The sequence below is a fragment of the Eubalaena glacialis genome, chromosome 14, assembly GCF_028564815.1.
Source record: "Eubalaena glacialis isolate mEubGla1 chromosome 14, mEubGla1.1.hap2.+ XY, whole genome shotgun sequence".
In the NCBI taxonomy this organism is placed as follows: Eukaryota; Metazoa; Chordata; class Mammalia; order Artiodactyla; family Balaenidae; genus Eubalaena; species Eubalaena glacialis.
The window spans coordinates 19,121,618-19,149,076 of record NC_083729.1 but is presented as its reverse complement, the minus strand read 5'-3'; the positions used below and the strand labels follow the sequence as shown (position 1 = coordinate 19,149,076).

General features: G+C 36.4%; 1 protein-coding gene across 6 annotated transcripts in view; it reads left to right on the top strand.

The window, feature by feature from the left end:
- ITSN2 (intersectin 2) overlaps window positions 1-27,459 on the top strand; it is a 166,079-nt gene that overhangs the window by 71,594 nt on the left and 67,026 nt on the right. For all 6 annotated transcript variants that reach the window (XM_061168747.1, XM_061168748.1, XM_061168744.1 and 3 more), the window contains exons 16-21: window positions 2,045-2,184; window positions 12,846-12,982; window positions 16,601-16,737; window positions 17,783-17,880; window positions 26,642-26,811; window positions 27,117-27,261. In XM_061168747.1, the coding sequence (XP_061024730.1) occupies window positions 2,045-2,184; window positions 12,846-12,982; window positions 16,601-16,737; window positions 17,783-17,880; window positions 26,642-26,811; window positions 27,117-27,261 (827 nt within the window). The remainder of the gene's footprint in view (window positions 1-2,044; window positions 2,185-12,845; window positions 12,983-16,600; window positions 16,738-17,782; window positions 17,881-26,641; window positions 26,812-27,116; window positions 27,262-27,459) is intronic.

The following is a 27,459-nucleotide window of genomic DNA, read 5'->3' as shown; positions in this document are numbered from 1 at the left end:
GTCCATCGACAGATGAATGGATAAAGAAGATGTGGCACATATATACAATGGAATATTACTCAGCCATAAAAAGAAATTAAATTGAGTTATTTGTAGTGAAGTGGGTGGACCCAGAGTCTGTCATACAGAGTGAAGTAAGTCAGAAAGAGAAAAGCAAATACCGTATGCTAACACATATATATGGAATCTAAAAAAAAATGGTTCTGAAGAACCTAGGGGCAGGACAGGAATAAAGACGCAGATGCAGATGTAGAGAATGGACTTGAGGACACAGGGAGGGGGAAGGGTAAGCTGGGACAAAGTGAGAGAGTGGCATGAACATATATACACTACCAAATGTAAAATAGATAGCTAGTGGGAAGCAGCCACATAGCACTGGGAGATCAGCTCCGTGCTTTGTGACCACCTAGAGGGATGGGATAGGGAGGTAGGGAGGGTCGGAGGGAGACACAAGAGGGAGGAGTTATGGGGATATATGTATAAGTATAGCTGATTCACTTTGTTGTAAAGCAGAAACTAACACAGCATTGTAAAGCAATTATACTCCAATAAAGATGTTAAAAAAAAAGAAAGAAAAATGAGTGATAGTATCTGGTGATAGGGATATGCAGAAACAGGTAATTTGGTGTCATTGTTACTGGTACAGCTTTTTGGAAGGGCAGTTTGGCAGTTTCTGTCCAAACTTAAAGTGTGCACATCCTTTTATGTAGCAATTCTTTCACCTCCTAGCCTTTTAAAATACTTCCATGTGTGCGTTAAAATGTACATACAAGTATGTTTATGGCAGCATTTTTATTTAATAGTAGAAATCAGAAACAACCTAAATGGCAATCAAAAAGGGAATAGTTACATAAATTACGGAATAGCCATAATGTGGACTACCAGGGAGCAATTTTAAGGAATGAACTAGATCTAGATGTCTTTAATGGTGAGATGTGTTATTAAATTTAAAACAAGTTGCTAAGCAGTGTAGACAGCGTGATCCCATTAAAGCCCCATGGAAATGCTGAATATGCACATATCAAGTACCTAAGAGGGGGGTAGGAGGTGAGATGAAGAGAGACTTTTTTACTTTTTACTCTATATGCTTCATTTTATTTGAATTTTGTACTAGATTTCTGTACTTTAAAAAATACAATAAAGTTTTAAAATATGTACAGTTGACCGTTGAACAACGTGGGTTTGAACTGCACAGGTCCACTTCTATGCAGATTTTTTTCAATAAGTAAATACTACAGTACTACACAGATCCGTGGTTGTTGAATCCAAGGACTTAGAACTGTGGATATGGAGGAACTGCAACCACGTATGCTGAGGGCCAACTGCAAGTTATACTTGGATTTTCAGCAGAGCAGAGGGTCAGCCCTCCAATCCCCCTGAGTTGTTCAAGGGTCAGCTGTATTTAAATAGATGGTAAGATTGCTATCTTAATTTATTGAAATGTAGTCTGCATCATATATTTCCATCCAGTTTTTTCATCCTTGCCTAAATGTGTAAGAAAAGGTCATATAAAATGAAGCTCTCTGTTCCTACCTCCTAAAATAATACCACTGAATGATCCAGTTAGTAATATTTATTGAGTCCTTGTAGTGAATATTCCCCTATTCTTGGGAGCACTGAGAATAAATAGAAAGCTTCTTTAACAATAGGTGCTATTAATTGAGTATTTACTATGGGCCAGACTCTGTACTAATGGCTTTATATCATCACCTCATATATGAGGTGGGTGATACATAATGCCCATTGAATAGGAGAGCCTGCAGATCAGATTGGTGAAGCACCTTACCCAAAATGGAGCGTCGCTTCAAGTTCTAGTACTTTTGAGTACAGAACCAATGCTTATAACATTTCCATATGAGGATCTTCCAAGATATCTGAAAAAGGGAAATGACTGCTGATTGTTTTTTCCCTTGAGTTGATCCACCTTATGTGTGTATAGCCTTTGGCTCTCTAGTTATACCAATTTGACCAGACAGTAAATGTTAATTACTGATAATGACAGGAACTTCTACCAAATGTAAACTGTATGATGTTTGTTTTTCAGATTTAGGAGTCGGTTTACTTCATAAAAAATCATTAGAAAAGGAAGAATTATGCCAAAGACTTAAAGAACAATTAGATGCTCTTGAAAAAGAAACTGCATCTAAGCTATCAGAAATGGATTCGTTTAACAATCAACTAAAGGTATTTATCTTCTATTATATTCATTTTTAGTTAGCTGCCTTTTTACCTTCCTTATTTTGATTTAATGAATAACTGAAGCTATTATTGTTATATATAGTACATTTCATAATTTATTTTTATAATTTGAGCTATACCAGAATTGCAGGATTGTTTTTAATGTTCTCTGTGTATTGTAAACATTGAGTCGTGTAAATATATAATTTACCATAGTTTCCAGTTTTTGATGACTGTTTTTATTGGCATCTATACATTTAAAAAATAATTACCTTTGTCAGTATTACAATTAGATTAGATTAGTCAGTATTAGATCTCAGCCAGAATGATCTTAGGCAAATTTGAAAATGGGAAATATGGAAAATTTTAAATAGTCCAGGTTGTAGAGGCTCTTTTAACACGCTAAATTCTTTTTTTTTTTTTTTACAATTTAATTAACCTTTGTGAAATAATGCCATAACCAATGAAATCCAAAGCATAATTTGGCACTAAAAATTTTGCATGAAAAGTAGATTCATGATTCATTATTTGCTGCAGTGGCAGAACAGATGTCCAAAACGTATACCATATGCTTATCATTCTGTGCAGTGTTAGTTGTATACTGAAGCCATGCCCGTGAAAGAAAATATTAAAAGCTAGCAACCAGAGTAATGGCACATGATTAAAATTTGGGACTAGTTTCAGTTACTCCCTTGCTAATGAAGCATGAAGTTTTTAGAGCATAACGTATTACAAAGCTTTTCAGGCAGCTCTGTGTCTCTTCATGTGACTTTCATTTTGCTAACTTATTTAGAATAATGTTACACCAACCATAGAGTAAACAGAATGGTAAAAGAAACCATGGTGGCTTCCGTTAAGAAAGGGAAGTTTGAGGTGAATAATGTTAATAATACATTCTACACAAGCATATATTCTGTAGAAAAAAAATTTAAAGAAAACCAAATAATTTGTCATTGATGGACAGACAAACCAGCCAAGTTATCTTCCCTACATTATTTTTTTAAAAATCTGTACCTAGTTTAATTGGCTTTTTATCTGCCTTATCTTACAGTGTGGGAATATGGATGACTCTCTTCTTCAGTGCCTTTTGTCTCTGCTAAGCTGTCTCAACAACCTCTTCCTCTTACTTAAGGTTATTTTCTAATATCTAGCTCCTTTTCTTTGAGTTACTTTACTGTTGTCTTTTTTTAAAAACTAGACTATTCTTTGCATTTATCTAAATATCCTTGTTTGAAATAACATATACAGTATAGACATTTTTCTTTCTGCTTGCTTAAATATCCTTCTGCTGTCTCACTGCCTGTTTGAGTCTAATGCCAGGAATCAGTAGGGTTGCCCAGAGTAACCTTTCTCATGAGGAGCCCAAGACACTGAGAAATATTTCCTGGTTCCCATACAGCATCCCTGTGAGTTGGGCTAACTGATGGGATGATTACTCATTCAGTTAAAAGGGAAACTAAGGGAATGTGAGATTAAATTATTTATCCATGTCACTGAAATTACTGTTTAAAATAAAACTTATACCTTTTGAAATCTCGTGCAAGGTTATGTCATGTATATATCAGGCTGCTTCCTAATACTGCTATAAGGAAAAATCTTAAAGAACCAATAATGCAGGTGCAGCTTTAGTTTTGTCTAGTTATCAGGCCTCATATTTAGATATGCTTGCACCACAGATAAAAATGTTTAAATCATATTTATAAATAAGTAGTTCACTTTGTCATGTATAGATAGCACAAAGAATATTTAAAACATTCAATGAATTCCTATTTTAATTTAGTTTAAAGAAAGTTGCTTTATATTTACCACTTGCTGACCCTAGTAGATTTTCGACTGTATTCTACTCAGTACTAAAATGGATGGCAATAGGGCAATTACATATATACACACAATGAAGACAGGAACATAAGTAGAGCTCATTTGTTACCTAAGCAAAGGTAGGGCAGTTGGAAAGATGGTATCATCCTTTCCTTTATGGTTATAGCATGAATGGCCAGATTATCTGGTCTTAGAACTTTTGCTGCAGATCACACAGAAATGTAAACCTAAGTTTCTTCACGTATACAGTGCAGTTTGATGATATTTGTGGACTGTACGCACACACAGAAGTCTGATTCTTCAAGTTAGCATTTGATTCTCCACAGGCTAGCAGATTATTTTTGTCTCTTGTTTTTCTTTCTTCCTTCTGCTTCCTGCCTTCCAACCTTTCACTGCTTGTTGAGGTTTCATCAGAGGCAATTTAGGAATGTAAAAGGGAATGAAACCTATACTGTCAGAGTGGTCAGGAGACCGACTATTGTTACAGAAAGCAAGAAAAGAGGCTTTCTGTGGTCATTGGAAATGATACAGAGCAGTCAGTTAACTTAGTACTGAAAAGTATCCATTGAATTGTCAACAAGGAGGCCTTTGAAGACCTTGCTGAAAGTGCCGTCTCAGTTGAGTGACCAGCAGAGGCTGGACTGCGGCAGATCAGGAATGAATGGGAGCTGAGGAGGGGTGGAGTGCGTGTGAACAGCTCTCTAGGAGAGTGAAAAGAGAGCATGAGGAAAACTTTGCTTAAGAAAGATGACAAAGGATACAAAGTTTCAGTTATGCAAGATGGATAAATTGTGAAATCTACTGCACAGCATGGTGACTATAGTTAGAAAATTTCAACTCTACAATACAGTATTGTTAAGAGTATATATCTTAAACATTCTCACCACAGAAAGAAAGAGAGGAAGGAAGGGAGGGAGGGAGGGAGGGAGAGAGACAAGAGAGAGAGGGAGAGAGAGACGGAGGGAGGGAGGGGGGAAGAGAAGGAGCGGGGGGAAGGAGGGAATGGTAACTATATGAGGAAATGAATATGTTAACTAGCTTGATTACGGTGATCATTTCACAGTGTATATGTGTATTGAAGCAGCAAATTGTATACCTTAAATATATACAGTTTTATTTATTTATTTATTTAATTTATTTATGGCTGTGTTGGGTCTTCGTTTCTGTGCGAGGGCTTTCTCCAGCCGCGGCAAGCGGGGGCCACTCCTCATCGCGGTGCGCGGGCCTCCCACCATCGCGGCCTCTCCCGCCGCGGAGCACAGGCTCCAGACGCGCAGGCTCAGCAATCGCGGCACACGGGATCCTCCCAGACCAGGGCACGAACCCGTGTCCCCTGCATTGGCAGGCAGGCTCTCAACCACTGCGCCACCAGGGAAGCCCTATATACAGTTTTTATTTACCAATTATACTTTAATAAAGTTGAAAAATAAAAGAATAATTAGGACCACCCTTGAAAGTGGTCTCACCTTTTTGTGCAGCATATGGATACATGAGAAATGGATAGTTTCTGTTAGGACAGAAGAATGGAAATGGAGAAAATTAAGCTTTTTAGGTAACTAACCTTATCCATCTCAACATCTTAAAGATGATTGCCAGGCTCAAGCCAAATATTTCGTTGCTGAATTCCCAGCACCTAGAACAGTGCATGGAACATCATGTGTGGCAATACATACTTGTCGAATGAATGAATGGTTTTGAATGTTCTCAGTCAGAAAATATACAGCATTTAGAGTTAGTATTGGTATATAGAGTTTATGAGAAAAAAGTAGAAAGAAATTAGTCAAAAAACAGCAGAAAACCATGTATCCCAGGTTTTAGGAAAACTTCTGATTCCGTGTAATTTATTCTTTTAAGTAAAGGCTATTTTTTAAATTCAAAAAAAGGAAGAAAGAAAAGAAAGACAAGAGTTAAAGTAGAAGAGAGAGGAAGGGAAGGAGGAGGAAAGTGAGAGATTGAGATTGACTGTATAAAGTAGTGATAATTGATAGAGCAAAGTCCCAAGGAAGCAGATTAAGATATAATCTGGAGCATAGATGGAAGGACAAGAGAAAAAGAATACTTCCAGTGTAACATATGGGGATAAGATAGGTGTGAAGTCGGTTAAATTTGTTGGTGGAGAGTAGGAAGTTGATAGCTTCAAAACCTAAAATCAGAAGCAAGTTGGATCATTACAAGGAGTCTTCATGGGTGGTTGAGGACATGGAATAACTCAAACTAGGCTAGAAGGAGATGGATACAGATGCAGGAAGTTTTATTGCTTTTGAGATGGAAAGATGAGGGAGTTCCAGTCTGGCTTAATGAGGCAAGATTATTGGCTGGTAGTGAAAAGAATGAATGGAAGATTGGGAAATTTCAGGAGTAAAAAGTAGGCATGAAATACACATCTTAGTGGGGGTGGGGAGTGCAAGCTTAGTAGAGGAAAACAGTAGGTGTCCTGAGCAATGTTGAATGCCTATTTGAAGTTGGAGTTCATGAATTTAAATTGAAAACAGCAGTCCTAATTGTGTCTATTTTTTTTTCTCCACCGAAGTTCAGCTGTTTATGTGTAAGCATGGAAAAGGATGATTACATAGGTTAATAGATTCATACGGGTTTGAGGTTTTAATAGACATGGGCAGAGAGGGAGGAACAAGGGAGCTACAGATCTTAACACAGTAATTGTGATAAACATGAACTCAAATATGTACTGGACATGAAGGGATATGAAGAGAGGAAGGGGTGCTGATGAAAAAAGAGAGGATGATAGGGTCAACAGAATGGAGGTCTCAGTGAGGTTGGAAACCTGTTGAAATGGATGTACCATATATAAGAAAAGCTTGAAGAATAAGAACTTATGTTTGGAAAATGGGATACTGATTAGTGGTAGTTCTCTTTGTGATGATGACAAGATTCAGGGTATAATAATGCAAATGAGGGATTAAATGGAGTAAAAAAAAAGTGATTGTTGAGGAGATCAGTTGTTTTGTTTTTTCTTTTTTTAGTCAAAATGGGAAGTTTTATTTTCGATGGATTTTATCACAATAGAAAGTTATAATCCTCCTACTGTGATGCTTTTAAACTTTATAACCTTCTTAAACCATATACACTTTATTATAATTATGTTTTATAAAACTACCTATACAGAAAATCTAATGTCAAATACTTACATTTGCATAAATCCTATTTGTGTTTTTCAATATTTTTTTCAATAATTCTGAGGCAGGAAAGGAACAATGCCAAGGGATAATTAAGCCTTCTTATCTGTATAATATTCACTTGGAAAATTTTCCTCCAGTGTGCTGAAATATATGTTTAGCCCCAAGAATGAACATTGAGAATGCTTTTGAATTCATAGTTTCTGGTCACTTAGAGTGACTTAGCAGAGCTGCTCAAGTCCTATCAGGACCCTGGACACCAGTTCTTACAGTTTTCAACTCAGCATCAAATAAACCACATGTTCTTAGTTGTTACTTGACTCTGATATTTCCCATGTTACTATTTCAACCCCTACCTTTCTTTTTTTTTTTTTCTTTAACATCTTTATTGGAGTATAATTGCTTTACAATGGTGTGTTAGTTTCTGCTGTATAACAACATGAATCAGCTATACATATACATATATCCCCATTTCTCCTCCGTCTTGCGTCTCCCTCCCACCCTCCCTATCCCACCCCTCTTGGTGGACACAAAGCACCAAGCGAATCTCCCTGTGCCATGCGGCTGCTTCCCACTAGCTATCTGTTTTACATTTGGTAGTGTATATATGTCCATGCCACTCTCTCACTTCGTCCAGGCTTACACTTCCCCCTCCCCGTGTTTGAGGAGATCAGTCTGAGTTGAGGTTTTGATGGGGTCATCTACGTTGATGTCAAAGACTGGAAGAATAATGAAAATGAGTGAATGAGGATCAGTGACCAGGTGATCCATAGATGACAATAAAGAGGAAGGGGAGGGTGGTACTGCTGGATGTTATTCTGAGCCTCAGAAAAAGATGGAGTTTGTAAGAGTGAGAAGAAATAATCATCTAGAAATGGCAATGAAGAGCAAAGAAAATACTCGGGCCGGAAACTGGTAAACCATCCTCAACCAAGCAGTCAAATTTAACATTACCCAAATGGCAGAAGCTGACATTATGTGTCTCCTGATATGATGCACTGAAAAAGACACATCACTTCTATACTATTTTTGCCAAAAATATTTCATCCATGTAAGTGTAAGGAAATAATTAGACAAACTCAAATTGTGGTTTGGTCTGTAAAATAGCTGACTAACCCACACTCTAAAAATGTGAATCTCATAAAAGATGGAGGAAATCTTCTCACAATGACAAAATGAAGTGTATGGTCCTTGATTGGATTATGGAGCCAAAAAAAAAGCTGTTATTAAGGATAATATTTACACTATTGGGAGGGAACATCTTTTGAATATGAATTCTGTATTAAGATTATTATGTCACTGTCAAATTTCTTTAGTTTGGTACTGACATTGACACCGTAGTTACGTAGAATAATGATGAAGTTCTAGGGGTGAAAGCATCAGCATCTTCAACTTAGTCAAATTTTTTGTAGATCTGAAAGTTTTCAAAATAAAAACTTGGAGAAAAATTGAGTTGCAAAATGTTGTCAAATGTTTATGAAATGAAATAGTAGAATAAGTATATTTTTAAATTATAACAAACACTGGAAAATGGAGAGGAGATGGGGGATAGTGTAAATGAGCAGATTCCCCATATTCCATATCAGGAGTCAATAACTATTTTCTAATTCATAAATCAAGATATACTAATAATAGTCAGGATTTATTAAAGGCTTTATCTGTGACTGGTACTGTTCTAAATGTTTTACTTATATTAATTTATTTAATCCTTAATATTAACCCGATGAGGTAGGTTCTATTATTTGTTCACATTTCACATAGGAGTAAATTAAGTTGCCCAGGGTCACACAGGTAGCAAGCAGAAATTCAACCCAGAGAGTCAGGATTTGACCTTAAATGGTTATTTTTTTTTTAAAAAAGATGAAAATTTATAAGCTAAGTGTTCAACTTAAGAAGCTAGAAAAAGACTAGCGTAATAAAGGGAAAAAAGTAGAAGGAAATTAGTGAAACAGAACACAGATATTTAATACAGAGAATCAAGAAAGCCAAAGTTTGGCTCTCTTTATAGATTAATAAAATTAACAAACCTGTGGCAAGACTTAATTTAAAAACAAAATAAAAATAGAGGAGTGAAAAGGAACTATAACTAAATACATTGCAAACAATAAAAGAGAAGGGACTATTATGAAAAATTTTGCACATAAATATGAAAACATAGGTGAAATGAACAAATCAGAATTTGCTGAAACTGGCTCAAGAAAAATAAAATATTTAGGTAGCTCTATTGTCACAAAATATTTTAATTCCATAGTTTAAAATCTTCCCTAAAAGAGAATCCAGACCCAGAATTTTACTGAAGGAATAAATAACTCCAGTGTTACATATCTGTTTCAAAATGTAGAAGAGGGAATATTCCCAACTTATTGTATGAAACTATCATAAACCTCAAAATTTGATAAGAATAGTATAAGAAAGGATCATTATAGACCAATTTAGCATAGAGGCAAAAATTCTAAAGAATATTGAAAAGTTGAATATGGAAATTTATAAGAAGGATACTCCATTATGACCAAGTTGGATTTATCTTAGCCATGCAAAGATGATTTGACATATAAAACTGTTGACTGTAATTTACCATATAAACAGATTAAAGGAGAAAAATAGTATGCTCATCTCACTAAATGCAGAAAAGGTATTTGATAAAATTTAACATCTATTCATGATTAAAAAATGAAAAAGTTATTAGCATATTAGGAATGGAAGAGAACTTCCTTAACCTGAAAAGAATGATCTATTATTCCATTAAGATGGAGTACAGTTCTGTTCGTAAGTGCAGATTGTTTACTTCTTTTCAGTTAACGGATAGATTTTTTTTTTAATTGAAGTATAGTTGATTTACAATGTTGTGTTAATTTCTACTGTACAGCAAAGTGATAGTTAACTGATAGATTTAACCAGGACCTCCTGGAAGCATGACTTAACTCAGAGGAGTGAGTCTAATGATAAGAATTTCTAGGATCATTGTAAGTCAGGCAGAGGAAATGTTTTTGGGAAGCCCTGTGGTGCTCTTCAAATCTTATTAATATGCATTGACTATGGTTTATGTATTTTCATTCATTCAGTAAATACTAATTAAATAACTACACTGTACCAGGCTCTCTCTTGTGTGGGGATACCTTGATGAAAGACAGTCCTGTTGTCAAGAAACTCACTCCAGTGGAGACAGTCACACAGTCAGAAGACACTGCCTGTGATAGGGGAATGCACAGAACGTCTTGGGGAGCACAAGGAAGCTCGTTAACTCACACACTGGAGGAATGGGCTAATGAAGGAAGACTTGGAACAGTATTTTAAAGGACAAGTTAGGGGGCTAACCTTACAGCCATATTAAGATCAGACATTAATTTGGCTCCTCTTTACTCTCGTTTTAAACTTATAATTCTATTTATGACTTCAGCCAATAATATAGCTAATATTTATTGAGGACTTACTATGTGCCCTGCACTATTGTAAGCACTTTATGTGTATTAACCCATTCAGTCCTCATAGCAGTGTTGTGAGGCATGTACTATAATTAACCCCATTTTACAGATGAGGAGACTGTTAAGTAACTTTCCTAAGATTACTCAGCTAGTCACAGACAGAGCCTGATTCAGACCTTGGCATTCTTATTCCAGACCCATGCTCCATGAGTCCTTATCACTAAACCACACCGCTTCTCCACAGATTGTAACCATTGTAGTCTTCTGCTTTTCAATATAGTTGTTTGGGGTTTTTTTTAAACGATTTTTTTGATGTGGACCATTTTTAAAGTCTTTATTGATTTTTTACGATATGGCTTCTGTTTTATGTTTTGGTTTTTTGGCCGCGAGGCATGTGGGATCTTAGCTCCCTGACCAGGGATCGAACCCGCACCCCCTGCATTGGAAGGCGAAGTCTTAACCACTGGACCGCCCGGGAAGTCCCGTCAATAGAGTTTAGAGAAAGGTGCAACAAAGAGAACTACAGAAGCTGAGATCTGTGAAAACTTTTCTATGAATGTAGTATTTGTATTCTTGTTGTCTTAAGCTGCAAGTCTTGATCTTAGACATTTTGGACATAGTCTCTGGATACCACATTTACTCAGATTAGATCTACCATTTCAATCAAGTTAAAAGGGTTCACCTATAAAATATTTTTATTCCTGAAAAGAAGTAGAGCTTAGGTCGTTTTCGTTTGTTTGTTTGTGGTTTGGAGTTTTGTTTTTGTGTGTAGATGGATGCCCCAAGACATATTTTACCAAAAAATTCTATCTAAATGTCGAAGCTCCCACCTTTGCCATGAGATCTCTTTTGTTTACTTCAGGTTTTTGTGGGAGTTTCTTAGGTTTTTGTTTTTTTTTCCTCTTTCTTATCCCAGGCTTTTTCTACTCCCTTGTTCAGGATTCTATAGATTCCAAGTAAAAGAAATTCAGTTCAAAATAGTTAAGCTGAAAAGAGTGGTTATTGCAAGAGTACTAAGACCACTGACTGAATCAGTAGACAGGGCAGTTCCTAGACACAGGAATGAAGTTGGAGATTTGGTTCCCCCAGCACTCCCTCTCTCTCCAGCTCTATCTCTAATCTTTGCTTCTCTCTTTCCTGTTTTGACTTCATTCCTACCCCTGCTGGCCTCACTAGGAAGTGGGGCAGCTCCAGGTTTACCTTATCCCATTTTAATGAGTTTAGTGAAGGAAAGACTTCTTTCTCCCCTCTTCAATATATCTGAATCCCGGGAAGGGATTGTGGCCCAGCCTGGATCATGTGCACATCCTTTGAACCAGTCATTCTTGCCAGGGAGGTGAGGTGCTGTGATTGTTTAGATAAGTGACCACACTTGGGTGGGAGTGGGAGGAGCACTGAATCTGACAGACTCATCAAAACCACATAGAAGGGTGGGATTGGGGGGTAAATCAGCTTCCCAAAAGGAGGAAGGGTGCTGTTAGCAGAAGAGGGAAAGGAAATGCTGAACAGATAATCACAAGTTTCTGCGGAGACACTTATCTATATCCCAGATTTTGGCACTTTACTTTGAGACTGTGAACTCTTTGAAGACAAGAACTATAGACTTGGGAGTCAGACGGCCTTGGATTGGATCGCTGTGAATCTTCATAGCACTTTGCACAGAGCTAGATGCTCAATAAACAGTTGTTTATTTTAATTCCTGTTTGGAATACTTTTCATTATTTTGGCCCATTCTAGTCATGGTTTTAGGTAGACATTATCTTTTCCATTTTTAGTTATTAAATTATTTAATATATTATTATTTAAATTAAATAAATATTGAATAATTATTAAATTATTGAATAATTGCTTCTGTGTTTAGTTCACTATTTTACTGGGTAAAAGTTATGGGTAACTTGGTTAAATTACATGTGTCAAAAATATGACTGAACAAAATTCCTCTTCAAATGTTATAACAAGCAAATTATTTCCCCGTATTTTTAGTAGATTGGTTTTTTATTGAAAATGAAGTACTAAATCAAAGAATTGGCTTGTGAAAGATTCTGTGTTCCTTAGAAATGAATTAATATAAAAGCAGATGATTTTAACATGCATTTGTCCTCAGTGGCCACATACCTTAAATACTTACTGTTTTCAAGAATTTTTCAATCATCTAGATTTTTTAAGACTTTTAATCTTTTTACTTTAGTTTAACTTGCTTTATGATTTTTATCTTTTAATGCAGTTGCCACATTTTTGCATAAGACAAAAGTATTTAAAGCAATGCCACGTTGACTTTTTATCTTCTCCTTAGGAACTGAGAGAAAGCTACAATACACAGCAGTTAGCCCTTGAACAACTTTATAAGATCAAACGGGACAAACTGAGGGAAATTGAAAGAAAAAGATCAGAGCTAATACAGAAAAAGAAACTAGAAGACGAGGCTACAAGGTAATATAGTTGATAAATTTATTATACTATATTGCTATTAGAATTCTAATTTTGTTGTCCATAGTTTTAGTTTGACTATGAAAAATTAAGGGGAATAAAATGATTATCCTAAGATGCTAATTAGATTCTAAATTTTAGAAGTTCAGTCCTTCTTTTGTGGACTGAGTTTACAGTAACCAATTTTATGTTCCATTAGTGAAAAATACAGACTTTGGAGTCAGACCTGGTTTAGACTTCTTGATCTACCACTTACTATCTGGATGATCTTGGTTAAGTCACTTTACCTTTTGGAACCTCAGTTTTTCCATCTGAAAAATAGAAACATTAATGCATACCTCATAAGTAACTCAGAATTAAATAAAACTAAAGAACCAAGTATAATGTTTTGCAGGTAATAAGCACTCATTATTTCTATCTCTCCATAATAAATCCATTACCGTTTCCTGAAAAATCGTAAAAACCAAGTACTTAATTTTATAGAGTGTAATACTGAGTGTAGAAATGCCATGTTGATGCAGGCTTCTTTGTATATATCTGAGCTATATCAACTGCCTACATTTATAGCAAGGAAAAGTGAGACAGTTGTGGTATCTGAAGCTTAGAACCATTCATTTAGAGACTTTGCATGATTTTTTTTTCTATCGGTAAGATTCTATTTCTAATATGTTCCTATGTTTCTCCCAAGTTCTCTAGTGTCAGAAATTATTATAATTAGTTAACAAATATCAACAAACCAACATTTCTTTGCCCTGGAGAAGAGTAGACAATAATGTCTATGAAAGAGCTAATAGTTACTGGGAAGGCAAGAAAGACACATTACCATATTGCAGGCCTCTTTTCTTAATGGCTTTAGAATAACCACTCTAACACATTTTTACTGAGTGGTCACTGTTGACTGTGATGCAGGTAGACTCTGGGTTACTCCTTGCCCCTAGATTTCTCATAATTCTAGTAGGAGAGTCAGACAGCTAAACAAATGGCTATAATATTCTTTATTCTAAAGAATATTGCTACTACTTTTGTGATTCCCTAATAAGAGATACCAGAATAATATAGATGTAGAGACAGTAAAGTTCAAATTCAGAAGGCTTTTATTTGCCACCTAACTTGTGCCACTTAACATTGCACAAGGGAACTGTGCAGTGCTGCGCAACTAGTCCCTGTGTTAGAATTTTCTTTCTTTTGTTTTTTTTTAGTTCTATTTGAATTTATTGGGCTCTCCCTTAGATATAATAAGTCCATTTCTAAAAAGTAAAATGAGTAGTTGTCAAAGAAATTGACAGTCATCAAAATAAATCCAGTCACATGCAGAATGTTCCACAAATATTATTTTAACTCTTCTGAAGAGCATCCTCAAATAAAACGACTTTTATTCATTCATTCATTAGTAGTAAATAATCTTCTTGATTGACAGAGATGGAGACTGTCATGTGCTAGTTAAGAATTTTCTGTTTACACATGCAAGTATCTTGATATATCTCCATCATTGCTCACAATTCCTTTCAGGCCAACAGACCATATTAGTAATACACATTTTCATTTTATTCATTGTCCTTGCACATTATCCTGCTTTAGTAGAGGGAAGAAATCAGAACATGTAGAATTGGTCCAGAGCTGGGTGTTAGTACTGCGTCTTGATTTCTTGGCCATTTGCTCAGGTATGTTGCCTTCTCGTCCCAAGCTATTGGTAATAGTCAGGTTTTCACATTGTAGATGTGACCTCTTTGTCCAACTTCTGAAGCATCTTCTGGCCGTGGACCAGTTTCTCATCCACAAACACGCACATAGAAACTTTACCAAAATTTAATTTTTTATTCTCTTAACTCTCTAGTCTTTTCTCTATCCCAGTAAATATGTGGCAGGTACTCTGATAGTGGTGTTTATAATGCTATGGGAATTTAAATAAAGGTAGGTTGTGTCATCCTAGGCGTGGGAGAGTGTCAGGGAAAGTTACCGAGAACTGAGAAAGGGAATATTGGTCGGAATTGCTTAAGGACTGCAAGAGATGCATGCCTGTCAAAGGAGAGCTGGATGTCAGTTACGGAAAGTGCTAGAGAAAGCACTCTGCAAAGTGATAGAGGGTGTAGGAGGATTTGCAAAGAGTTGAGAGGAAGTTAGTTGTGGGATAATGAACCAGGAGTATGAATTATAAGACATTTGGGGGATGAGGAGGAAGGGTTCATGACTGAGTGGGTCTACAGTTTTTGGAATTATCCAGGATTTCCAAATTCCTCCAGGAATTATAGGAAGAGAGATATGGAATTAAGCCAAGACTTTCACCTTGGTGGGTCATAAATGCCCCCAAATCCTAGGGATGCATCCAGTCACAATCTTCACAGCCCCTGATAATGTGTGCTGAGACTTGAAGAAGGTGCTAATTAGTGGTGACTGCTCTGCCTCCAGTAAGATCATAAAAAGTATATGCAAGGAGAACTCCAGTGAGCATTAATTCTAATACTAAAACAACTAAGCTGATCTTAGACCATCTTGACCAGCTAGAAACCAAGCTGCAGCTATATCAAATGTCATAGAAACATGTACAGAAGTATGGACCTATAGAGGAAAAATGCTCTATTATCTAAAATCTAACAAATGAAAAAGACTTTTAAATGGTAACATAAGAAGTAGATAATCTGTCCAGCAGCATTTCCTATTTTCACAGCAATGACTAAATCCCGAAAACAGGGATTAGCTAGGATAGTGGGAATAAGAGTTTGACAGCAGTCCTTGTGAAGAATCTGGAGAGAAGGGAAGGAAATTTAGATGTAATTTTTAGATTTGTTTTCTGAACAGTTCCATTACAATTTTTTTCTTGGGTTTGGGAAGTTGGCTGGCAGGAAGAAATTTGAGAGTGTGAGAAATTGTTAGTCATACTCCCTAGCTCATCTACTTGTGCTTAGTTTCTCTCTTGATTAAGTGATTGATTAATTGGTTTTCCCCTTCAGCCCTGATCCCCATGGTTTCTCCACACCCCCCTACTAATATCTCTTTGCTATATATAATAAATATGTAGCTATATAAGATTGTATTTTTTTTTTAATTTTGTTATTTTTGGCTGTGTTGGGTCTTCATTGCTACACGCGGGCTTTCTTTAGTTGCGGCGAGCAGGGGCTACTCTTCGTTGCGGTGTGCGGGCTTCTCATTGCGGTGGCTTCTCTTGTTGCAGAGCACAGGCTCTAGGCGCACGGGCTTCAGTAGTTGCAGCACACGGGCTCAGTAGTTGCAACATGTGGGCCCTAGAGCACACAGGTTTCAGTAGTTGTGGTGCATGGGCTCAGTAGTTGTGGCGCACAGGCTCTAGGGTGCGTGAGCTTCAGTAGTTGTGGCCCATGGGCTCAGTAGTTGTGGCTCGCAGGCTCAGTAGTTGTGGCACACGGGCTTAGTTGCTCCGCTGCATGTGGGATCTTCCTGGCCCAGGGCTCAAACCTGTGTCCCCTGCATTGGCAGGTGGATTCTCAACCACTGCGCCACCAGGGAAGTCCCTAAGATTAAATTTAAACATATAAGAAATACATAATTTTTCTTTAGTTTGTCAGGAACAAGATCTTCTATTACATTTTTATTTTGCATAAAAAAAAATTGAGGACATTATGCAAACTCTTTTTCTTTCATGTAAAGGAAAGCAAAACAAGGAAAAGAAAACTTATGGAAAGAAAATCTTAGAAAGGAGGAAGAAGAAAAACAAAAGCGACTCCAAGAAGAAAAAACACAAGAAAAAGTTCAAGAAGTGGAGTGGAAAGCTGAGGAGAAACAAAGTAAGGATAAGGATGAAAATAATTGATTTGATTTTTCTGAAACAGAGCAACAAAAGCAACAAGAAAAAAATAGACTCTGATGAGGTTCAAAAAAAGAAGAAAATTAAAATGAATGCTAATCAGAGTCAGAAAAGACCTTTTTCTAAATTAAACTTGGATGAGAAGTTCGTGGGTTTATTAAAACAGACTGAGGAAAAAAAAAAACAGACTGAGGGTAGAAATCTTAAAGCAACACAAAGAAAAGAAGATAGGCGTCACTAACAGTGCATAAACCCTGACACAGTTTTCATAATTGAAGTAAATAGTTTAAAATATTTTATTCCACCAGTGTAACTAAACTGTTTATTTTAATGAAGCAACAGTAAAGTTTTAAGTCTTTGCACACTGAAATTTTCTCAAAAGATATACATTGTTTTTGATACACCCCAGAGTGCATTCCTAAAATACTTTAAATATTATTGTATTTCTTCTGAATGCACAAACCTTTGAATCCTTATTAATGATACAATGTGTTGTAAATTTTCTAAGTTAAAACATTTATTCTACAAATGAGCAAAGTAAAATATCTTTCATCTATTGTCTAGTACACTTGTGAACTCTTGTACTGTTTTTTTTTTTAGAACCATACTGATACATCTGTAGTCAACCCTGTTTACTGACTAACCTTCTGTCTGTGACCTCCCTTTTGTGCTCTTCTTCCCTGTGATATTCTGACCTCTCAGATCAAGTTAAGCCTCTTGCAACTTAGTCTCCCTCCACTTGACACACCTCAATTACCACCCCACCTTTCCTCATCCATGCGCATGGCACACCCTGCAAGCCATCTCTTTGTTTTACTGACTCCTACTTAAGACGAATATCCTTGTTTGTTTTTATATTGATTCTGTGACTATTGAAAATATTTAAATTCTAACAAGCCTATATTAAATGGATTTTCATGATACTGTTTGATGCTCAGTTTTTTTCTTTTCAAGCTCTTTATTGAGTCATAGCAAAAATGTTTATATATGAAGAAAGCAAATAATGACAATTATCTTCTCTTTAGGTGAGCCAGCCCGTGCTTTGGTAAATTACAGAGCATTATATTGCTTTGAAGCAAGGAACCATGACGAAATGAGTTTTAATTCTGGGGATATAATACAGGTAGGAAACAAAATCTTTTTTTCTCATGAATAAGCTGAATGCAATGTACTATATTACTTTCTATTAATAATATTGAGTACACTATTATATAGTGATTTACCATTTTAAAAATATATCTTAAGCATTACCTCATTTGGTTCTTATGACATACCGCAGAGCTGCATAGGACAGTTATTATTACTGCCATATTCTAGGTAGGAAGACTTAACACAAGTTGTAACTGTCAGCAGCATACTGCCACACTGCCAATGTGGGGTGCAAGTACATGTCTTTTGATTTCCAAATCCAGTGTTCTTTCCGCTCTGCCATACTGCTTTATGTCATAAAAGGTGATATTTTGTTATTTTAATAAATTACCAATGAAATTTGGGGGAGCTGGTTATTTTCTGGCAACCATTAAAAGAGTTGAAGGAGTTAGGTTCTGTAGCTCTAACTAGATGCAGACCCTTGTTCCTTGGAACAAAAAGATTTTTTTGTATAATCACAAACCATGTAAAATGGATGAATAAGAGAAGATGCAGGGAATAGCATTTGACAGAGCTATGTGATTTACTGGAAAGAATACAGGCTTTAGAAGCATACCGACTTCGATTTTAATCCTGGCTTCAGTTTTCTTCTTAGTAAATAAAGGCAATATTACCTAGAATACCTAGCCAGTGTCTGTTTTCTTTTTTAACCTGCACTGTCACCAGTTTGGTGTATTTTATCAGTTAGGTAGCAAATGTTTAATGATACTTGGAATAGGGTTTACCAGAACCATCTATTCAAATGCTCAAGACAATCCCCAGCTACACATTCCTTCTGTTGCCATTGCCACACTGACAGTGCCATAGCTGCTCCTCAGCTGAGGAGCTTGAGTCCACAGGCTTCTGGCCCTGCCGTTCCTCCTCTTCTACTTGGTGATGATGAGGTAGTGTCCAAGAATGAAGCAATGTAGCCTAGCTCTGGGCATGTTTGGTCAAGAGCTTACTTATATTTTTGGTTATATCTTTTATTTGTTTCAGCAAATACTTGTTGGGAGCTATGATAGGCTAGGGATATAGTGAACAAGACAGTCTCTGCTCTTAGTGAGTTTATAGTTTAATGAGAAAGACAGACATCCTAAAGAAGTAGAGGAAGGAAGAGTGTAGACTGCTACCAGCTTTAGAGCAGACGTCTCCCATGGTCAGAGAGCCAGTCTGGTGGTAGTGACAGCAGGAACATAATGTTAGCTGGAGATTCTTGAGTGCTTGTGTTCTCTGCCGAGTCTTTGATGTAAAGAATGAGTCATGAGTTACTACCAGATACTTGATTTGGACAGCTTGGTTGATAATGGTGTTCATTCATTAAGAGAGGAAGATCAGAAGGAGGAAATTTAAGTGGGAATTACAATGAGTTCAGTTTGGGATGAGTTTCAGATTTCTAGGCAGCAGTTGGATATCCAGAGATATCTAGAGGCTCTAGATATCTAGAGACATTTTGGATGTCATCAGTGTGTTGTGAAGGTTATTGAAGACGACTGTGACAGAGCTCATCCAGGGGTGTAATAAAGAAGGGGGAAGATGACTGAGGATGCAATCCCTGAAAAACACGGACATGGAAGGGATTGTTAGAGGAGGGGGAGCCATAAAAGATTGACTAGAGGTAGGAACAAAACAGTTTAGTGTCAGGGACATTTGAGAAGAGTGGTCCACATGTAAAATAAGGCAGTACTAAAAAAATAACCATTAGATTAACAACAGCACAGTTATTGTTAACCTTGAGGAGAAGAGTATTAGTTGAGTGGAGTGGTGGGGGAAGAAGCCAGATTTCAGTGAGTTGAGGAACAGTTGGAAGGGAGGAAGAGGAGGCAATGAATATATGAAACTCTCTGAAGGAGCTTGACTTCTGAAAGAGGGGAGAGAGCAAAGGTGGTGAATAATGAGGAATGTGGGTTGAGGGAAGTTGTTCTTGTTTTTTGTTTTTTATTTTTTAACTTGGCAGAAGCTTGAGCAAGTTTAAATAATAGAAAGGATCTGCAGAGGAAAAGGGTTAATGATACCAGAAAGAGTAAATCACTAATGGAGGGAGGTGCTTTTTCTAATTAAAATGTAATTTACATTGAGTGAAGTGCACAACCATAAGTGTACAGCTCAAATAATTTGTACATGTATATAGATCTTTGAAACCACCACTCACTTCAACATACAGAACACAGAGCACTCAGGAAGGCACCTCATGCCTCCCTGTCAGACCTCTCTGTTCTGACCACTAGATGGAGAGGAGGAAGATTCTTCATAATCTGGAGGGCTTGGGGTCTATAGCACAGGAAGAGGGGGAGGTGGAAGGGCTAGATACATTTTCCTTTGTGATTGGAGGGCTGGACGAAGGGATGGATGGGATCATAACTTGTGCTGAGGTAGAGGTGAGGTCAAATCTGAGGGCTTCTGTATTGTTGGTAAGATAGGAGGCAACATCTGGTCAACTTAATGAATGAAGGTGGCAGAGGGGGTTTGAGTGAAAGTGAAAAATATGATAAATTCCACTGAACCATGGCAACATTTTTCATGACAACCTATTTTTCTATCCTTATCTGTTAATGCTATTTTTGAAGTAATAGTTTCCCTAGGCCTGTGAGAATTTATATAAAATTTTCTAGTTTAACTCTCTATGTAAATTGACAACTAGAAATCAGTTAGAATTATAAACGACAGGTATGAAATTGGTTAAAATTGACCCCTTACAGAGCCAACTTGGTCTAACTCTGAATAATAAATGATTGGGCCTTTTCTTCTTCAGAAGGTTGAAAATATTAGGAAATAGTATTAAAGAAATTTTGCTTTTAAAAGTTTGTAAGAAAAGGAGGAAGTTAGTGTTTGAATGCCAGAACTCATACCTTCCAGTGATTCCTTGCCTTTAGACCAAATATTTAAATCAGGTTTAGGTTGCATATTCCTCAGGGTTTATTATGTTCTCGCCTTCATTTTTAGCCCTCTGGATTAGCTATTTTAAACTAGTCTTAACTAGATCTACAGGATAATATTTTATCAATGGTTCCTTTTGTTCTATTTCAGAACACCATTTTATGGTAATTAGATAGTTATGATACTATCTATGTAGTTAACCAAATCAGCTTAGATTGAGGGATTTTTTAAATATCTCATTCATGATGCAATAAATAGCCAGACGTATGGCATTAAAATGAGAATTATTTACTATAAACACAACTGAAGTTGCCTGATAATAAATCCATTTGTTATTAATTAAACTTTGAATCTGTTGTTTATCTAATTTAGAATAGTACATTCAAGTTTACATTTGTTGAGTTTCTAGCCATGTGCCTACTGAGGATATATAAAAATGAATAAGGAAGGCAAAGTTTAGGAAGAAAAAAGAACTATGTATAATTGTACAAAATATAATGTGATATGTTTAGATTAACCATTTAAAGAAATAAAGTGGGCCTTCCCTGGTGGCACAGTGGTTAAGAATCCGCCTGCCAGTGCAGGGGACACGGGTTTGAGCCCTGGTCCGGGAAGATCCCACATGCTGTGGAGAAGCTAAGCCCACGAGCCACAACTACTGAAGCCCGCGCGCCTGGAGTCCGTGCTCCACAACAAGAGAAGCCACCGCAATAAGAAGCCCACACACCGCAACAAAGAGTAGCCCCTGCTCGCCGCAACTAGAGAAAGCCCGCGCACAGCAACGAAGAGTAGCCCCCGCTCACCGCAACTAAAGAAGGTCCGCGCGCAGCAACGAAGACCCAACACAGCCAAAAATAAATAAATAAATTTATTTAAAAAAAAAAAAGAAATAAAGTGCTATAGGAACCCAGAAGATGAAGCAATAACACAACCAAATAGCATTGGGAACATTTTCCCCAAGGATAGGATGGAGAAAGGGCTCAAAGTATTATGCTTTATACTTGTTTAGAGCTTTACAGTTTACTAAGCACTTTTATAAATATTCTTAATTTAATCCTCAGAATAACCTGGAGGAAGGTAGAGCAGGTATTTTCCCCCCAAATTTATGGATCAACAAACTGAGGCTTTAGATGATATTCATTACCTTACAGCAGATTACCAGCCAGGTGGCATGGCTAAGACTGAAACATGGTTCTCTTAACTCCAAAGTCTGTGTTCTTTCCCCTAAACCTGACAAAATTCTGGCAGGAGGAATATCTTGAACAAAAACACTGAGGCAGGTGAGCGCCTGATGTGTTTAAAGAATGTCACATAACACTTGCCTAGAATATGGGACAAATATTAGGAGATGAAGCTAGAAAGGTAAGTTGGTTCTTGACAAAGAAACCACAATTTCAGAGGCCTTGAATTCTGCACTAAGAAGTTTGAACTTTGAAGAGCTTAAAACTAGAGAGATGTGATCTTCTAGGATAAAAATCATAATGGATCTTCAGTGACTCAGCATAGAATAAAAGACATCAAGATTGGAAATGGAGAAGTAAGTTTTAATTTGCAGAAGACATGATTGTGTAGAAAATCCCATAGAATCTTAAAAAGAAAAAAAAAGCTACTAGAAGTAATAAGTGAGTTTAGCAAAGTTGCAGGAAACAAGATCAATATACAGAAGTTAGTTGTATTTCTACATACAAGCAATGAATATTCAGAAATTGAAATTAAAAATAACATTTACAGTAACATAAAAAATATGAAATGCTTAGATATAAAACTGACAAAAGATGTACAAGACCTGTTTATTGAAAATTACAAAGTATTGTTGAGAAAAATGGAAGACCTAAATAATCCATGTTTATGGATTGGAAGACTCCGTATTGATAAGAAAGCAATTCTCCTCAAATTGTTCTATAGATTCAAGGCAGTTTCAATCAAACTCCCACTAGGCTTTTTTTTTTTTTAAGAATATAAGCTATGCGGTTTAATTGTATACGTTGGTGTTAAGATTTTTGGTCTTATTACTTGCATATGTGATCTGTTTAACACTCTTTAAAACAGAAAATCATTGAGTAGCAATCAGATTTCAAAAAATCTTCCAAGTACAGCCAGACAGTTGTCTACGTGATATGCTACATATGACAACATAGAATGTACAATTACATTAACACAGACTTCTTTTCCAAGGGGTCAGTATTTTCACATGTCTAGTAGGTCTCGCGCACAAGATAACAGAAACAGCAATATCAGTGTCTCTCAATCACATTAAGTTCATCAGACGTATTAAAAGGGTAGCCCTTTTTAATTGAGAATTTTTATACATATTATATATATATTTTTTAACATCTTTTTTTTTTCCCTAAATTATCTCTGTTTTAGATAAATACAGAGCTTAGGAAATAATACTTAAATGAGAACAGTTTGGGCAAATCCTCAGGCTCTATCCTACAAGTGTTCCATTCAGGAAGATCTCAGTACTTCTCCACTTATTTGTAAAAATTTACAAGCTGATTCATAACCAAACCACTTTGGAAAAAGAAGAACAAAGTTGGAGATGTTATGTCACCTGATTATAAGGCTTATTATAAAAGTTATAGCAATCAAGATGGTGTAGTATTAGTATCTAGATTGGAAAATAGACAAGTGGAACAGAATAGAATTTACAAGCTGATTCATAACCAAAACAACTTTGGAAAAAGAAGAACAAAGTTGGAGATCTTATGCTACCTGATTATAAGGCTTATTATAAAAGTTATAGCAATCAGAATGGTGTAGTATTAGTATCTAGATTGGAAAATAGACAAGTGGAACAGAATAGATAAATGGATCTACACCTGCATATTTATATAACTGATTTTTTATAAAGGTGCAAAGGCAACTCAGTGGAGAAAGGATAGTCTTTTTTTTAATATAAATTTATTTATTTATTTATTTTTGGCTGCATTGGGTCTTTGTTGCTGCGCAGGCTTTCCCTAGTTGCGGCCAGCGGGGGCTACTCTTTGTTGAGGTGCGCGGGCTTCTCATTGCGGTGGCTTCTCTTGTTGCAGAACACGGGCTCTAGGGCGCACGGGCTTCAGTAGTTGTGGCTCTCGGGCTCTGTAGTTGTGGCTCGTGGACTCTAGAGCGCAGGCTCAGCAGTTGTGGTGCACAGGCTTAGTTGCTCTGCGGCATGTGAGATCTTCCTGGACCAGAGCTCGAACCCATGTCCGCTGCATTGGCAGGCGGATTCTTACCCACTGCACCACCAGGGAAGTCCTAGTCTTTTCAAAAAAGCAAATGACATTGGAACATTTGGATATCCATATGCACAAAAATGAATTCTGATTTATTCCTTACAACATATATGCAAGTTAACTCAAAATAGATCAGAGGTAAATCCTGAAATGTAAAACCTAGAACTGTAGCACTTCTAGAAAAAGGCATTGGAGAAAATCCTTACAACTTTAGGCTGCTCAAGGATTTCTTAGACTCTTAGATACAACATAGTACAAGGTTTCTTTTTTTTTTTAATTAATTAATTTATTTATTTTTGGCTGTGTTGGGTCTTCGTTTCTGTGCGAGGGCTTTCTCTAGTTGCGGCAAGCGGGGGCCACTCTTCATCGTGGTGCGCGGGCGTCTCACTATCGCAGCCTCTCTTGTTGCGGAGCACAGGCTCCAGACGCACAGGCTCAGTAGTTGTGGCTCACGGGCCTAGTTGCTCCGTGGCATGTGGGATCTTCCCAGACCAGGGCCCAAACCCGTGTCCCCCGCATTAGCAGGCAGACCCTCAACCACTGCGCCACCAGGGAAGCCCAAGGTTTCTTTTTAATAGAGAAGGTTCTGTAATTGATTGTGATAATGGTTGCATAAGTGAATATACTAAAATCCATTGATTTGTGTACTTTAAATGGGAGGATTGTATGATGAATTATATCTCAGTAAAGTCATTATTATCAATAAAATAAGTTAAACATGCATCTACCATATGAGCCAGCCCTCTCACTCCTAGATCTTTACTCAAGAGAATTGAAAGCATATGTCCATACAAAGACAAATGTTTATAGCAGCTTTATTTGTAATAGCCAGAAACTGGAAACAATTCAATCTTCCATCAGTAGGTAAACAGACAAATTGTGGTACATCATACAATGTAATATTACTCAGCAATAAAATGAAATGAACTATTCACATGCACTACAACATGGATGGATCTCAAAATAATAATAAATAATAGGCCGAGTAAAAGTCAGACCCCCCAGAAAGGGATGTATTTTGTGTGATTTTATTTATATAAAGTTCTAGAACATGCAAACTAATTTATAATGACAAAAAGCAGACCAGTGTTTTCCTGGAGATGGGGTGTGGGTCAAGTAGAGGAGTGGGAGGGAGTGCTTTCAGTAGAGCAAAAGGATACATTTTGGGGTGATAGATATGTTTATTATCTTGGTTGTGTGATTTTTCACAACTGTATACATATGTCAAAACGTATCAAATTTAATACCTTAAACGTGAAATTTATAATATAGTAATTATACCTCAAAAAAAGTGTTTTTAAAAACCTTAATGGATATGGAATCACCGTACAAATTCTACATGATTTTGATAGATAAAACACTGTCAAATCTATTTTAGAAAGGTTATCTGAAAAGTGTAGAAAATGGAGTGGAGAACAGAGACATAGTTGGCATATTTATTTATTCAATGAATTAAGCAAATATGTATCATGCTGGACAATGGGTATCAATTAAAAGGCTCACAGACAAATGTAAGAGATACATGTAAATAAAGAATCACACAGTATGATAATGCATGCTATCTCATGGCAGTATGTATGAGATAACTCTGACCTAGGTTGGGGGCAGTTAACAGAATCTTGAAGGATGAGTAAAGATTACAGTAAACTAAGTGTGAAATGAAAAAAGCCTGAAGTAGGTTAGGAGGGTAGGGTTGAAAAAAAAAAAATTCGAAAGAGCTTTTAGAAGCAAAATCAACACAGTTTGGATATGGAAGTGTAAGAGAGGTAAGAGCCAAAGATTTTTTTTTTTTAATGTATTTATTGGAGTATAATTGCTTTACAATGGTATGTTAGTTTCTGCTTTATAACAAAGTGAATCAGTTATACATATACATATGTCCCCATATCTCTTCCCTCTTGCATCTCCCTCCTTCCCACCCTCCCTATCCAAAGATTTTTTATTTAGAATGACTAGGTCTTTGATGGTAAGAATAACAGAGATACAGGAATTTAGGAGAAGGAGTAGACTGGGGAAGAAAACAAGTTCAATCTTAGACTTGAGTTGGAAGTTCCTGTGGATCATCCAGTTGAAGATATCTGGGAAGTAGTTGAAAGTACAGGCTTATCCCATTAGAAAAAAGAAGTCAGTTCTGCAAATATATTGTATAAAGAACTGAGCACTATAGAAGTGAGTGGGCCTCTTCCAGAAGTGTGTAGTATGAAGTAAGAGAGCCAGTGATAAAACTTGAGGTATCATCAGTGTTTAAAGCACAAAGGACCAAGAAGCGGAAGAAGGGGTGCTGTGAGGACAGAGGATGCCAGACTGTAGGAGGGAAATGTCTGGGAGAAGAAATGAAACTATAAATCACCTCTGTGTTTTACCAGTTGGAAAATAGTATTCAGAAAAAGTTTTCTATTTCTCCTAGAGAGTTCAAAAAGACTCTGATAGGAATGTAAACTATTTTTATGTATTAGCTTGGATAAAATTAAAAATTTAAATTTAAAAAGGCACCTTGTCCGTCATTCGAGATAATAATCTACTGTAGAAAGTGCTTTAGCTGTTTAGTTAGACGGACTTAATTCTGAAAATTAGGCTGCTGGACGGTGGTCTGCATCTCTTTCCTTTGTAAATAAGTGGCTTTCTAACCACTGTTAACCCTACTTTTTGTTTCCATAGGTTGATGAAAAAACCGTAGGAGAACCTGGTTGGCTTTATGGTAGTTTTCAAGGAAATTTTGGCTGGTTTCCATGCAACTATGTAGAAAAAATAACGTCTGAAAAATCTGTGTCGCCTAAGAAGGCCTTACTTCCTCCTACAGTGTCTTTATCTGCTACCTCAACTTCTGAGTAAGTTTTTAGCTAATAATGGAGTTTACATGTCTCTGCAAATGTGTGAACACCTAATATGTATTTGTGTCAACCTGCTACTTAATCATATTGTAATCTGCACTGGCCTCTCTAAGAGTACCTTTTGTTCCAAATTTAATACTGAAGTTTAGTAAATAAAAACATGGGTCAGTAGTTCATAAATTTTTTTTTTCCCTAAGTTGTGTTTCAATACAATGTATATTATATACAAATAGATAAATTGGTAGTACTTCATTAGATTCTAAACAATTAAGTATACTTATGTCATACTGTTATATTTATAGATCACTTTCTTCAAATCAACCAGCATCAGTGACTGATTATCAAAACGTATCATTTTCAAGCCTAACTGTTAACACATCATGGCAGAAAAAATCAGCTTTTACTCGCACTGTGTCCCCTGTATCTACATCACCTATTCACGGACAGGTATGTATCTTTAATTTTCTTGTGTTTTGTTCTTTGACATTGCTCCTGGTTCACATAAAATAGAATGAAGATTTTTGTACAAGGCCATCATTTACTCATTTAACCAGAGTTTGTATCATTTAGTTTCTTTTCTCACCATTCATATGTGATATGAAGTTGAAGAAATTATTATTAGAGATTTCTCAACAATTTATTCTC